We start from the raw sequence: 14,040 nt of genomic DNA, 5'->3' as shown, positions 1-14,040 counted from the left end.
TATGTAAAGCGATGCGTATCGAACTGTACATGTTGTTGTGCCCCCTTGGCACCAGACTCCCCCCGGACCTCGATGTCTAGGGTGGAAAGACCGTGACCTGTACGTAGAACGAGGCCATCGCTATGTTGGCCAGCAAGAAGGAGTTTAAGGCTACCTCTAAGCAGGAAATCCGGACGCTATCGCACGCATCGTCTTCTATTACTTCAGAGCGCTCAATGTTCGGTGCACACCATCTTCCCTTCGCCATCTGGCGCGTGATGTTGAACACAGCCTGTATACTTCTCTCAGCCAAAAACTACCCACCTTGGTTGGTGATGAACAGGCGTTACGGCCTGCAGCATAATGCCCGGTCTATGATATCGAAAGGGGGATGTTGCATGTAACATCTAACCAACCGGCTTACGCGCCGTAACTCGATGTCTCAACAGAAACTCGAATCACCTGTATTGAGTCTGCCCATCCGACGTGAAAGTGGTATCGAAGGAGTGCGTCATCGCATTCAGGAGAGAAACACAGGGTGGGGAAGACGAAGTAGGACGGACAAGACGCGATGGACGAAGAGGCAGAATGAGCAGAAAATGGATGTTACTCGGGAGATAGGGAGCAATAGGGAGGAACAAGGCTGGGCCAGATGGACTGGCCAGGTAACTAAGTACTTCCGTATTTTCCATTTGTTACCTGCGGAAAGAAGGAACACTAATTTTGGAAGGAACCGCCTGTTTCATATTGATGTTCCAGGAATTGTCATCAGCATGAGTCATTGTCGTCTTAACTCTGGAAGGCATGACAGACAGACAGCTACCCTCGGAAGGTGCTTTTGGAATCAGAAATCAGATATTTTTGTTCTCTTTGTTAAATCGCTTGTTCCACGAAAAGTCTTTGAACAATTAGAGCGCCCTCTCTTCACTGCATAGTTGCTTGACGGCATCATCGATAATTCCCTCGGCTCTACATGGTCACTATCATTGATTAAACTAGCTATTATCATCACAGTATCCACTACTTCATACGTTCCCCTAAATTTCATCACCCACACAGCAGTGCCTTCATCACCACAAAAGTACCCTCAAGATGAGCGACTTCACCACATCTCAATGGTACGACGCCCACAGTGACCACATACCTCACGAAATCCGGAAACGCTTCCCTCAACCCATGATACGAGGCCTAGATGGCCGCCCCGTCGCTGCTAGACTCATCGTCTCACCCCAGCCTAGAGCCGTCTCCGGTGGGCTGATCGAGTATGCTGCTGTTATTGCCGTCAACCCACGACCAGACCCGGCGCTCTAGGGGAACACCGTAGTGAACATGAAGGTTTTTCACGTTGAAGACGAGGAAGAACAGCAACCGAAGGAGGTGGTGATGAAGTCGGTAGAGCAGGTGGATAAAGACGGGCATGTGATACACCACATGGATGACAGAGGCAACTACCTAGATAAAGAAGGTAATGTGCCCCTGGAAATGGCACCATATCCGATTCCGATCCGGCTGCCTCTGTCCCTGTCTTGTTTCTCTATCCTTGCCAGTGGAGAGACCGAAAAGAACCAAGGCCTACTTGGATACTGCCTCATACTACTTCTTTCTCCCTGCCCCCCAGTGCCTTCTGCGGACACAGACCACACTCAATCAAACATAAACGAGACACAAATTCTCATGCAAGATGTTTTGGGGCCTGACTGACCTTCTCTTAGGGAAAATTCTCCCCCTGTTCCATCCAGTCACCAGGCAGCCAGTTACTGTCCAGTCGGAACCTGTTCAGCAGAAACAATACATCCATCATTACAACGCCAAAAGCAAAGCCGTTACAACCATCAAAGCGGACATAACCGTGGAAAGAAACAACTCCGCGAGGCCTGCGCCCCCGTCTGAGAGGAACTCAGTAGATCAAGATGCGGACAAAGGTACCATGAACCACGAAGACGGAGACAATGTTAACCACAAAGACGAGGCCCCAGTTATTGAGCAAGATACTGTTGTCAATCAAGACACCATTGTTGATGCAGACATTATCACCGACACCTCGACGCACCGCACCCCGTTTGGCAAGCGCGCCTCTCGCGGCCCGCTATGGATAGTACAAACGCTCAGTTCCTCCAAATACGGCCTTCTTTCCATAAACGAGAATGATTTGTATTTCGTCTTTCACCACGTGAGGTTCCCGTGCAAACAGGGAAAATACCGAGTTGTATTCCAGGTGGTAGTGAACGAATACCGGGATGACCAAGATAACAGGTTCCCGCCCGTGCATATGTGGCCGCAAGGAGAGTACCCAGGTGAGGAGATAGCGAGGTCGTATCAGAACTATAAAGCGGGCGCGTTGGAGGTTGCGCACAACGTGGAAGTGATATGTTGTCCGCAATGGACAAGGTGGCTTACTGCTGATTATTGGAGTAAGTACTTACCTCCTGCCTGCCTTTTCTTGCTATTTTGGCTTTGGGTCGAGGACAGAACTTGACTTGGGCAACTATTTACTTTTGAAGGAACGTCCCGTTCTTATCTGTGTTGTTCCGTCGAACTGTTTCTTTGGTTGAACCTTTTTGGGGCTGATGTTGGATTCTGTAAAACAGGCCCGATCCGGTATGAATACTTTAAAGCGCTTTGCAGTACTGCAGTCCCTTATACCCCGGAGCGATGGAGCAAAGAGAGGGAACGGCTGGCGTCGCTCCGGAGGTGTTGTCACGTCCAAATGCTTCAAGCCCAAATCGAAGCCCAAGGACCAGTCGACAATGTTCAGAACCCTATCCTAGTGCAAAACCAATTGGAAGAAGAAATGCGGGCCCTCGATGCACATGTTCAAGCACAGGCAAGGAAAGCATTTCTCAACAAGCACTTGCCACGCATTTAGTTGTCTCCCTTGGACATTCATGATTCAAGGTCTGATGTTGATTGTGGTGGTGAAAGACTGGGCTCACGGACTAATAAAGGGTGGCATTTTGGACGTGGACAAAGGTGGTTGATATTCGTTACGGTAGGGGGAGGGTCAAGATTCTGGAAGGTAGGAAATCGTCCGGATTGTTGGTCGTGGTGGTGAAAGGCTAGTTCTATGGTCGTTTGACACAGGGCGGCAGTCTGGCTGATGGGGTGGAATTGTCAGTAAGCGTACCATATTGCAAAGTAGGTATGTCCACACAGCGAGATAGTAGCACAGCCGAATAGATTTGAATCCTTTGCGAGGAACTCACATTCTTCAGGCTGGTTAAAGGTTCTATGCGGTGAATTTGTAGGCCTGAGATGTACGAGCTTGCTTCCACAGAAAACAGAAAAATATAAAAGTAAATAAATAAAGAAATATTCGCAATAACGAGCTGGAAGGAGTAGAACGTGCAGGCTTCGAACTCGAGGTACTACGATACATGTATACGGGTGGGTTCGAAAACAGAAAAGAAAAAGAAGAAAGCAAAAACCACAAAGAGAGCCGGTAGAAGTGGTAACTGACGACGAGAGCAAGCTGGTAACAGGGCAGATATGTTAGATAGAGAGGCGATGATACTGAGTGTCGGGGGTTATATCTGTTGGATACACCTCTGGGCGCGGTTGACGCGGAGCATTTGCTGTGACTACCTGGGGTGAGCGGGGTCTGCCACCGGTTCGCTCGTTGCGGTAGAAGCCACCCAATTGCTGAATGTCGCCAGACTGCCGAACCGGTATCACATGTCAAAGCCAGACCGTGACGTCGTGGTGTCTCAGAGCCGTTTCGTTCACCAACCGTCACCTTTGCCGTCGCTGGTGATGGTTATATTCGAGATTGTTGGAGGTTTGTCTGAAACAGTAAATCGCGCGAAGGTGACCAGTTCGAGATACTTATCGAGCATGTCAATCAATCACCAAATCGTTGCAAATATTCCGAATCCCCAAGCACCTGACCAGTTGAAGCGGTCTACATACTATCCCAATTCCCAACGCAGACCTGTCCAGTGCACGACATGGTTCCGTGATTCCCACATCCAATTTCCAACCTCCTTCTCACCCTCCTTCCCATCCCTCCCACCGCACCAAATCTCCATATACCCATATCCCTAAAGCTTACTCAACCCCTCCTTGACCTCCCTTGTGCTCCTCCCCTTTTCCTTCCTCTCCTTCTCCCCCTCCACGATCCTCCGTACCCTCTCCTCCTCCCTCTCGTGTCCCTCAGCCGTCAAATACCCCTCCACCGTCTCCCGGTACATCTCCATCTTCATCAACCCATAAATCCCCGTCTTTCCCTTCTCCGTCAACTTTTTCTCCTGCACAAACTGGATCACCTCCTGTAGTCCCCCCGTGGCATCCACGATTCCCGCTTCCTTCGCCTCCCCCCCACCGAACCGATGCGCCTCCAGCACCAGACTTCGATAAACCCCCGGCGTGCACTTGCTTCTGAAGATAGCTGACATAGCAGGCTTAAGCGGCACGCCAAAGTCCAGCTCATTGACGCACGCGAACCCGCGCGAGGGGTTCATGATGCGGTAGTCCATGTGCATGGCGAGCATCAAGCCGCCGGCGAAGGCGTGTCCGTTTAGGAGAGCGATGGTGGGCATGGGGTAGGTTAAGTACCGGCGGAAGAGGGGGTAAAGGGAAAAAGGGAGGAAGGAAGGGTCGGAGAGGGCGTGGGTGAGGTCGAGACCGTTGGAAAAGAATTTGGGGAGGGAGGAGGTGGTGATTACTACCCCTGGGGGATACTCGGGGGAGAATTCGAGGGTGTCGAGTGCGCGGAGGAGGGCGGTGATGAGGGGGGGAGTGAGGCGGTTGTCGGGGGGGGAGGAGAGGGTGAGGATGTAAATGCGGGATTGCACAGGGGAGTCAGAGGAGGGGGAGAACGGGGTGGTGCAGGTTAGGGTGCCGCCTGGTTGGGAGCCGGAGGGGGCGATGGGGAGGGTGAAGAGGGTTTTCATGGTTGGTTTTTGGTCGGTGGCCATTTTGGTGGTGGTGGTGGTTGTTGTTGTTGTTGTTGTTGTTGTTGTGGTTGTTTGTGGGAGAAAGAGGTGAGTGAAGTTGGTTTAAGGTTGGTGAGAGGAGTCTTGGCGACGGCTGGTTGTTTGGTTGGTTGGGTTGGTTGGCCGTTGTGTGAGATGAGACGAAATTGATCAAGATGATGGTTTTCCGTGAGGCGATGTACCCAGAATGAATGACGGTGGAATTCGCGAGGTGAAGTAAAGTCAGTGTGATTTGTTGATGTTTTGAGAGAAAAGTGTCTTTTTGTTGATTCAGAATGCAACAATGAACGGTCAGTTGTTGTCAGTTATGATAAGTGGATGTATACAGCCGTGTACCTCGGCTTCTTGTCTTAGGTATGTAGGGACGCGCGACTGGATGACACGGATAACTTGTGAACTTACCGGCAGGCAGATGGTCCCTACTTTGTTGGCAGCCACAATGCAACCTTGTCTGAATATCCTCTTGAGCGTTCTATAAAGCAGTTCAGAAGAAGGGTTATGGCGTTGATATTGTAATGTACCCGAGACGAGCCAAGTCTGACATGTGATACGATACGTGCGCGGTTCGGCTGACCTTCGGCACGGCAGAAGAGGGTACTTCATCCGGTGGTGGCGACGCCACGACGAACCCCACGGGGACAGTTCCGAAACTAGTGAGTGTAGCCCTCCACTTCCCGGGGGTTATCGTCCTTGGCTGTGGTCATCGGAAGTAAATAAGACACATGCTTTGAATACATCTGAAGAATATAGGGGCTTCATGGCAATGCCCGTGATGATCGATCATACAGAGAAATTTAAAAGCGTACCATCTCCTCTGACTGTGTCACCCAACAGCCAGCTTGACATCGCCTTTCCCGGACCAGACAGACGTAATCAATCACTGCTTAAGACGCGCCGATACAGGAGAGATCTGGATATCCATCATTCCCAAAAACGCCAATCCTGAAGAAAATGTATCCCTAGCGTAAGTACTTGTACGAAAAAAACAAAAAAAAAAGAGTCTTGTAATTGCAAACAATCATTTCGGAGGTTCTGCATCGTGCGCGCCCTGACAGCTTACAGCAAGCAAGCAAGCAGTAGCAGCAGTTCTGTTTGCGTCGTATCCGATCCTTTGCGTCTTCCCCCCCCCCCCCCCCCTTTCACCATTCGTCAACCCATCCTCCCATCATCAGCCCACTGCTAAGACATCTCATACATATACCCCCGGCTCATCCTCTTCCGCCTCCTCTTCAGTTACACCCTAATGTCCTCTCCACCTCGGAAGCACATCCATTCTCGACTGATGACCCCTCCTAAACGGCCGAGTACCCTCCCCGACTCCCACTGCTTTGCACGGTGTTCAACACCCGTCTCGTCCAGTCCTTGAGCAGGTAAGGAATGTCGCGGATCGTGTCCCCATGCGGCAGGAGGTCCCAACCACGCGCGCCGTATCGGTTGTAGTTGAGCCAGGAGCCAAAGATGAGGTAGGCGGCTATGCCTAGGAAGAGGCTTTTTTGCGTTCGTTGATTAGCCTTGCGAGCCAAAATACAATAAAACGGGAAGGGAATAAATGGGGGGAAAAAGGAAAAGATAAAAAAGAGGGTGGGGGCATGACTTACAGAACCACAAGCCAAGTAAAGAACCCCCAAGACTTGTTGATATCCTCCTCGCCATTCCCTCCCTTGTTGCCGCCGCCGTCCTTGTTGTCGCCATCCTTGGGTTTGTCCTTGTCCCCGTCCTTCGGCTTATCCTTGTCATCGCCATCTTTAGGCTTATCCTTGTCGCCACCGGAAGCATCCAAACAAGCAAACTTGGTATTCCACGTCAACTCAAGCTGATCCACATCGTCACCAACCCGCTTGTACCCATTCCACAGTAGCGCCGTCGCCGTTTCGTTCTTGAGTAGTTGCGTTTCGGGGTATCCATCGTCGCCTTCCTCTTCCTTCTTTTTGTCGTTGTCATCTCTTGTCGCAAGAAGAAGCTTGGGTTTCTCGTATTGAATGTCCTCGCTGCTTTCTACTTCGCCTTCCGTGCCAGTTAGGGTCTTGTTGCAGACAAAGTTAATAACCACCTTTTGCTGTCGTCCTTGGTGTTTGTACCCGGAAAACGTCAACTTGACGCCGCCGTCTTTGTGGTCGGACGAGGAATCGAGCTTGGTGGCTTCGTAGTGGAAGGAGGAGCCGCCGGCGAGGGTGGTGGCTGTTTCGAAGGTGGATTTCTTGTCCGAGGGGGAGTAGTGGTGTTTGAGTCTGCAGACTGTTTTTTTTTGTTTTGCCCGTCTGTTAGTAATTTTTTTTCTTTCTCATTCTGTGTTATTGTCCTCCCACTGGGTTTGTTCCCCCTCGCGATCAAGTGAGAGAAAGAGAAAGAGAAAGAGAAAGAGAAAGAGAGAGGGAAATAATAAAAACAAACGAACCTCTAGCATCCCCCCCACACTGCTCCTCCTTCTTTACGTCCCCCTTCCTCTTCAGCGGCGCACAGATGTCCAGCGTGTACGTGTAATTGTAGTAGGCCGGCGGATCGTACTCGTTCGTCACCACCGTGTGCGGCCCGCCGAGCTCGCCAAAGTCGTACTTGTGTCCGTCCACGACGATTTCCTTGCAGCGCATTATTTCGGCTGGTGCGGCGGCGGCGGCGGCGGCGGCTGTGGTAATTGTCGAGGGGAGGCCACCGGCCAGAAGGAGGACGGTGGCTGCTGCGGCGCCGGCTAGGGGGGTTGTTGGGGGGCGCATTGTGATGGCTGTTTGTTTTGCTTTGTCTAGATGACGAGATGCGTGCTGCTTGGTGGTGGAGGTGTCGGCGGTGTAGACAGACTCGATGAGGTCGATGACGATACGGCGAACAGCGGGCGGGCGGGCTATAAGATCCGCTTCGCGATGATGTTTGCCCAAAGTCCCTCGAGGTCGTGTGTACGTATAAGAGCTGTTTGTTTGTTCGTTGTAGAGGGGTCCCGGCCCGGGGTCGGTTAGAATAGGTAGGATAGGTTGGTTCGTTTCGATCGGCGCGGCTCGGCGGGTGTTAAAGAAAGCTAGAGAAGCTAGAGAAGCTTCAAAGCGAAGCTAGACAGTTGGCAAGGTCCAAACCTAACGACGCGGGTTAGCGGGTCAGGGTTCCAACGGCGGCGGCCGTCAGGGTATATTATATGTATGTATCTCGCGTCTGTTTCTGTTACGTCGGGAAGGGAACGGAATTATCGAGACAGGATGGCTGAGCGACCTAAGTCTTGGACGTGGGATAGACAATAGTGAAAGATGCGAATTTCTGCCCAACTAACCTTCCAAAGGAAATTGAAGGCCGAAAGTGGAATGAACCGCAGGAAAGCAAAAAAAGGGTCCGATCGATGATGATGTCTCACGCGACCAGGTACAAGAGGTGCGGTGCCCTGGTTTCAGGAAATGGAAGAAGAAGAAGAAGCTACTTGGGTAGGTTAGGTAGGTAGAGGAAACCATCCACGTACAGCTAGAATCGAAAAAGAGACTACCTATGGTAGATCGACAACAGGTCAGTCTTAAACAGTCACTAGGTATCTCGATTCTCTCTCGGTGTCGCTTTTCAGTTCCTGTTCTTCGCTGGAATGGAACGAATGTCAGATTCCGTCATATGAACCGGGTTTCCTTGGGTTGTTAGTCTTGGGGCGGTTTAATTAGGCTGGCTGATAGGGTCAAGTGCAAAGGCACAGCACCCGAGCCACCCGAACGGATCAGTGCACTAACAGCGGGTCAGTTGGGTACGGGTACGGTGCACTTACATATTCTACTGTGCCGTTTCCAAAGCTGGTTACGTAAGCAGCCGACCTTTCCCCTCCTACCCCCTGAGATCAAACAATGAGCAACGTCAACAATGCGTGCGTTCTTCCGGCTTTGACGGAGATGAAGACGGGGCATGAGGTCTCAAGTATTCCATTAGCATATATACTATACCCGTAGTCATTTACCCAGCCTCTACGGTATTTCTTTTCCATGCTCTATCCAGCCTACCCCAAAAGTGCCCCCATGCATGCCCTATGTTCCGCACCGTACCGTACCCTATCCCATGCAAAGTGGAAAGCCAAACGCTTGAATGAATCATAACCATCGTTATGAGAATGCTGTCCCTTGAAACACCACCCATGATTCTAATATGTTGCTCCTCACCGGCTGCTGCTGACTAAACAATCCGGTCCCAAACGCCTGCATCATATATCCCACCGCCTCTATCACCACCACTCGTGCTCTCCTGGCTCTCTACCATCCCATGCTCTACGTGCTCATCATCACCCGTCCGTTTCCGCTTCAACGTACTCTGTGGCCTTGAACTCGGTGAATCCCAAAGATTGCGCCCATCGCCCAACCCCGAGATCAACCCCTGACCAAGCTTCGACAGTTGTACCGTCTTCTTATTCTTCTTGGTCTTCTCACCCCTCGCTTCGGCCAGCTCCTCATCGATATCCCAGCTATCAATGAAATCGTCCAAGTTCTCCATGACTTCCGTGACTTCGTCCATGTCTTCGACTTGAGGCTGGGAGTCCAAGCCAGGCAGAGTGGGAAGGCGGAAGCGATCGTCATCGTCATCTTTCTGTTGTGGTTCAGATACCGGGTCTATCGGGTCTTGCCATATTCCCCTGCTACTGCTTGAAGAAAAAACTGTCGGGATGCCATCCTGCGCTGCCTGCCGTCTGTTCAAGTTGAGGTTCTCAGTCTGCCGATCAGCTTGCATAAAAGCATTGGCCATCCCATCCACAGCCGGACTGCCGCATGTTTGTTGCGATTCGCTTGGAAGGAGACTTTTGGCTGGTCGGGAGGTCCCCGTGCTTCGAGCATTGCCACTAACATCTCGAAGCATTGGAGACTCCCTCTCAGCATCATCACCTCTATACCAAGCAGCGGTAGGTGTAGTAGTAGGAGGCTTAGGAGCAAGCCGTCTCCGACCAGACACAGCGGCAAAGTGCTTCCCGAACCTTTGGCTTTCCTTTGGTAGCGAGTCCACACTTGGCAACGACATGTTTGGTGGTGGAGAGGCTGCTCGTCTGGGGATGCCCCTGTAGTTCCCTATGGACGCCGATGTAGAGAGAATAGATCTCCGGGGTCCCTGATACTTCACCCTGTTGACCGATGAAGGCTGATCAGGATCCTCCATATCCACATTCATGTCCGCTGACATGTCAGGGTCCACGTAGTCCACTTCACCGGGTAAAGGAGCCCAGGAGACACGCTTGGTTCTTCTGCAAGGAGCGGACGTGATTGCGGTTTCATGAATGTTACCAGCCTCGACGCGACTCGAATCCCACGGGTTCGTAACCACCGCTTCCTCCAAAGCTTGCGTATCTGGCAACCGACCGTCTCCTAGTGACAACCGCGGACGCTTTGCCGGTCTCTTTGGCGACGGCGTCATAAAGTGCTTGAAGGACTTGATGGACATTGTAAACTCTGGCGTTGGGAGACTCGATCTCTTGGTCTCCGGCGTCGAGGGCGGATGAGGAGCCTGGAGTTGACGTGTTTCGGCTTGAGCTGGCGGCACCGCTGTCTCTTCTTCAGTACGGGCGTCGTTGCCAGGAGCAGGAGGATAGGATAACACTGGAAGGACGGGATCCTCCATGTCCACGAAGCAAGAGCTGGAGGCGGGAGAGGATAGAGGTGACGAGCCGGGGTTGACACATTGTGGTTCTGGGGCCGGAACAGCGAGGAAAGCTATTTGCGAGTCGCCCTTTACCCAGGGACTCTGTTGGATCACGGGCTGGACAGCTTGAGCGAGAGCTTGGCTGGCAATGATTGAGAGTTGCGACCGGCTTGGTTCCGGGTTTACTGGCGGCTCAGGAGTAACGGAGGAGCGTGGTTGTACGAGGACCGGTATCTCTAGGGCTTTCGAAAAGGGGATCTGTAAACCCGGAGATGGTTGAAGGGGCGTTGCGTTGCAGGAAGTCGGATTTGTTATATGCCGAAGATCCATGACATTGACACTTCTCTTTGGTTGATCGGGTGTCATGCGTTGCGCTGATGTGTCATGTCCCGTTATCAATGGTTCTTCTATGCTCGCCACGGGTGCTGAGTTCTGGGTCTGGACTTGAGATTGGCGAGGGAGGCTACTAGCCTCAGTTGGCCATTCGAGCCGCACTTGATTGATCGTATCATCGTAGATGCTCTCTTCGGATACTGTAGCCTCCGGTGCCGATTGTGGTTGGGATTGTAATAAGCGACTAGATGATTGCGAGTTAAGAGCATTCTGCGCGACCTTCGTTGGCTCTCTGTCATTTGCGGAGTGCTGATTGTTTGTGAAGTATTCTAGACTTCGTTGTTCTCCATGGCTTTCTACTGATTCGGAGACAGATATGTATTGCAAAGGCCTTGGTCCTGCTTGGGAAAAACTCGGTGTTGCTGGCGGTGCACCAAGAGCCATATCGGGCGTAGAGTCCTGGTCACTTGGTTGTCGTTGGTTTTTGGCCCAGAGAAGTTTTCTCACGTTTTCGACAGGCTCTTCGATGGACTCCTCCTCTTCTTCCTCGAAAGACGTAGCAGGACTCGATAATTCGGATGATGAGGGCGATGTTGGGTCGGTAGTAAGACTCTTTTGTTCTCCTTCCGTCAACTCAGGAGCAGTGTGGGTGACAGCAGCATTGAGTTGAGGTCGATCAGTCGCAGAAATGGCGCGCTGAGGGGATTTTGGCTGTGTCACGGTGATCTGTTGGTGATGAGCAGGTATATCGGATGGATCGTTGGGCGAATTTCTTGTTTCGTCAGGCTCGGACGACGGATTGTCCACCAAGATGCGCTCGGGTTTGATTGTTTGATGCTCGAGGGTGATCGATCCAGCCCTGTTTGACCTTCTTTCACCATGCGAGATGGAGGTAGAAGCTGGCGCATGCAAGCTGCGGCCTGACCGATTTGAGGGACTCTGGGGGACATTGCCGCTGGAAAAAGTCGCACCAACAACCTGAAGTCCTGGTAGAAGATTGCCCTGATTCCTCCTCTCTTGCGCCCGCCAAGAGGGACTGTAACAGGTACTTCCGCGGATCGATTCTTCATATATCCTGACGGCAGCGGGTGATAAGTCGACAGCATCGACAGGCAGACATCCCAATTCTTCCCTAGGTCGAAGGTCTAGTTTGCCATTTGGCTGGGGGAGATGTTGTGATGCTATAGGGCATTTTGTAGGGCTGTCGTAGTCAGATAGAGACTCAACAGGCAGGCTTTCTGACGTTCGTCTGTTCTCCTCAGTGTTTTGGATTTGGATATTGTCCTCTTCGTCCTCTTCGTCTTCCTCCGCCTCCTGCTCCTCATTTTGGTCGTCAACCAACTCTTCAATTTTCTCTTCAATCAAATCTGTCAGCGATGAACCGTCGTCTCCGAGAAGGTTGATAAGCCCTGCTTCCTCCTCGTCACTGCATCCGAGGTTCGCTTCTTCATTCTGCTCAGCGATATCCTCGTGGTCATACTCCACTGAATCCTCCCTGCCAGCTCCCTCTGCGACAGCCGATGATGACACAGTGAACAACTGGGAACCATGCGTCCTTGGTGTAATTTCAACTTGAAGGCTCTGCAATGTGTCGGGTGAACTCGGCTCGTAGGTGTTTTCATCAAACGGGTCGTCCAGTCCTGATTGATTTGCGATCATGTCTTGCCATTTCTTGATCTCGTGCAGAATTTCGTTGTCTAGATAACGGTGGGGTGTAGTGGGAGGGTTGGGCCTCGAGCTGGCTTCGTCATGGACGCGCGACTGCTCTTGTTGGCCACGTACTGCGCTCTCCACAATCGTTGGTGTAGCTGCTATGACTATTGATTCTTCGTCGGCGGGGCCTGGAGTGGAATGGGCCGCCTGTGACTGAAGCCTCCTCTGTCTACCCGTCTTGGACCGCCATGGATTCGTCCAGCCGCTCTCCTTGGTAAAGGGACCTCTCAGCGACGCCGACAGCAGGAGCATTGGCTTGCCCTGGAGAAAGCGCTGGCCCTTATCCTCGTATCGCTCTCGTCGCTCGGCCGGGGAGTTGTAGGCTTCATCTTCGGAACCGGAGTACAAGATGTCTTGGGACGTGTGGAGGGCTTCGGCGTAGACAGGTTCATCGGGAAAGGCTTCGGTAAGCCAGCCGTGGACAAGGTGCGAACGGCGCTTCATTTTGTCAGGTTGCTTAGACGGGCGCGTTGGCTACTATTAGCCGAAACAGGTTCGGTTGTGGCTGTTACATGGATCGAGGTATAGCAGTCGTGGTCCATTAGTCCGTCGCTAGCAAGGACGAGAGTGGCATTCAGGTCATTCCGGGTCGTCGTCCTGAGCACAGAGTGAGCGCATCGCCGGTCGAGATGTCGTGTTGGGTGGCAGTCTGGCTTGGTCGAGGGTGTGGATAGCAACTTGGGACAAACAGATTGATTGGGGTACAAAAAGGGAAAAGTCCGTCGTGATTGAAGCGGTTTTGCTGTCATTCGTCGGTATTCGTTGCTTTTTCTGTCGTCTCAAGCACACATCAGATTCGGGTTTAGCTTGGCGACCTACAAGTACGTACTAGAACTAGGTACATAGCAAACAGCGCCAGGGTTATGTTGGCGGATCGCGTCACATTTCCTTTCTTTGTTGGCTTCGTGTGGTGTTGGCGCAAAACCCATTAAAGAGGGTTCGCCAAGTCAGGTGACATGGTCTTGGAGACAGCTGCAAGCTCTTTAAAACTGCACACTACGCAGTACATACGTAGAATACAAGTGGAGATTGAAGAGCGGGGTATTTGCGGATCCCCTCTGCCCTGCAGTTTCCACTTTGAAGATCAACAACTGAACTGCTGTCAACCTAGGCGGGATGGCTTGTGCTTCCATGAGTGATCAACTTGAAAGTAAAACAGCGAATTCAAGATGGACAAGTAAACGACGGTGGGCCAATCACGGCCTATGCCGCTGTCTGTTTCCCTCAAGTAGGTACCAGGAAGACGCGAGCGCTATGGCGTTGTCAATCTGAACGTCTCACTGAAGAAACACAAGGGAGTGGCCGGGGACGAGCACTACCTCTACCTCTAGTCCCTACCATGTACCTTGCACTTGGAGTTGGAGAAAGTATCCTACAAGGCCGAAGGAAAGGGTTAGAAGTATCATTAGGTTATCATTGGAGCGGCGTCCCGTCGGTACATTGTATGGTATGGATGGTAAAAAACAGGGCAATATGCAGACCACAGCACAGCACACGGCAAGTGTAAAGG

General features: G+C 51.8%; 5 protein-coding genes across 5 annotated transcripts; 2 read left to right on the top strand and 3 right to left on the bottom strand.

Moving 5' to 3' along the window:
* Window positions 1-416: 416 nt before the first annotated feature.
* NCU03540 (hypothetical protein) lies at window positions 417-1,290 on the top strand (the record flags this gene model as incomplete). Its single annotated transcript, XM_951726.1, has 2 exons — window positions 417-811; window positions 1,062-1,290. The coding sequence occupies 2 exons, from the start codon at window positions 417-419 to the stop codon at window positions 1,288-1,290; spliced, it is 624 nt and encodes a 207-aa protein (XP_956819.1).
* Window positions 914-3,172, top strand: NCU03541 (hypothetical protein). The gene is made up of 3 exons (XM_951727.3): window positions 914-1,444; window positions 1,692-2,390; window positions 2,568-3,172. The coding sequence occupies exons 1-3, from the start codon at window positions 1,309-1,311 to the stop codon at window positions 2,843-2,845; spliced, it is 1,113 nt and encodes a 370-aa protein (XP_956820.3). The 5' UTR covers window positions 914-1,308; the 3' UTR covers window positions 2,846-3,172.
* Window positions 3,173-3,729: 557 nt separating this feature from the next.
* NCU03542 (enoyl-CoA hydratase/isomerase) lies at window positions 3,730-4,978 on the bottom strand. Its single transcript, XM_951728.3, has one exon. It carries the CDS (start codon window positions 4,890-4,892, stop codon window positions 4,017-4,019), a length of 876 nt encoding a protein of 291 aa, XP_956821.1. The 5' UTR covers window positions 4,893-4,978; the 3' UTR covers window positions 3,730-4,016.
* A 634-nt stretch (window positions 4,979-5,612) lies between these two features.
* On the bottom strand, window positions 5,613-8,523 carry NCU03543 (hypothetical protein). The gene is made up of 4 exons (XM_951729.2): window positions 8,164-8,523; window positions 7,306-7,972; window positions 6,509-7,145; window positions 5,613-6,398 (listed from the first exon to the last, which is right to left on the bottom strand). Exons 2-4 carry the CDS (start codon window positions 7,619-7,621, stop codon window positions 6,203-6,205), a joined length of 1,149 nt encoding a protein of 382 aa, XP_956822.1. The 5' UTR covers window positions 7,622-7,972; window positions 8,164-8,523; the 3' UTR covers window positions 5,613-6,202.
* Window positions 8,524-8,774: 251 nt separating this feature from the next.
* On the bottom strand, window positions 8,775-13,431 carry NCU03544 (hypothetical protein). The gene has a single exon (XM_951730.2). It carries the CDS (start codon window positions 12,972-12,974, stop codon window positions 9,036-9,038), a length of 3,939 nt encoding a protein of 1,312 aa, XP_956823.1. The 5' UTR covers window positions 12,975-13,431; the 3' UTR covers window positions 8,775-9,035.
* Between the last annotated feature and the right edge of the window lie 609 nt (window positions 13,432-14,040).

The sequence above is a fragment of the Neurospora crassa genome, linkage group II (assembly GCF_000182925.2).
Source record: "Neurospora crassa OR74A linkage group II, whole genome shotgun sequence".
NCBI lineage: Eukaryota > Fungi > Ascomycota > Sordariomycetes > Sordariales > Sordariaceae > Neurospora > Neurospora crassa.
The sequence above is the reverse complement of the archived record's forward strand: the minus strand, read 5'-3'. Positions and strand labels throughout refer to the sequence as shown.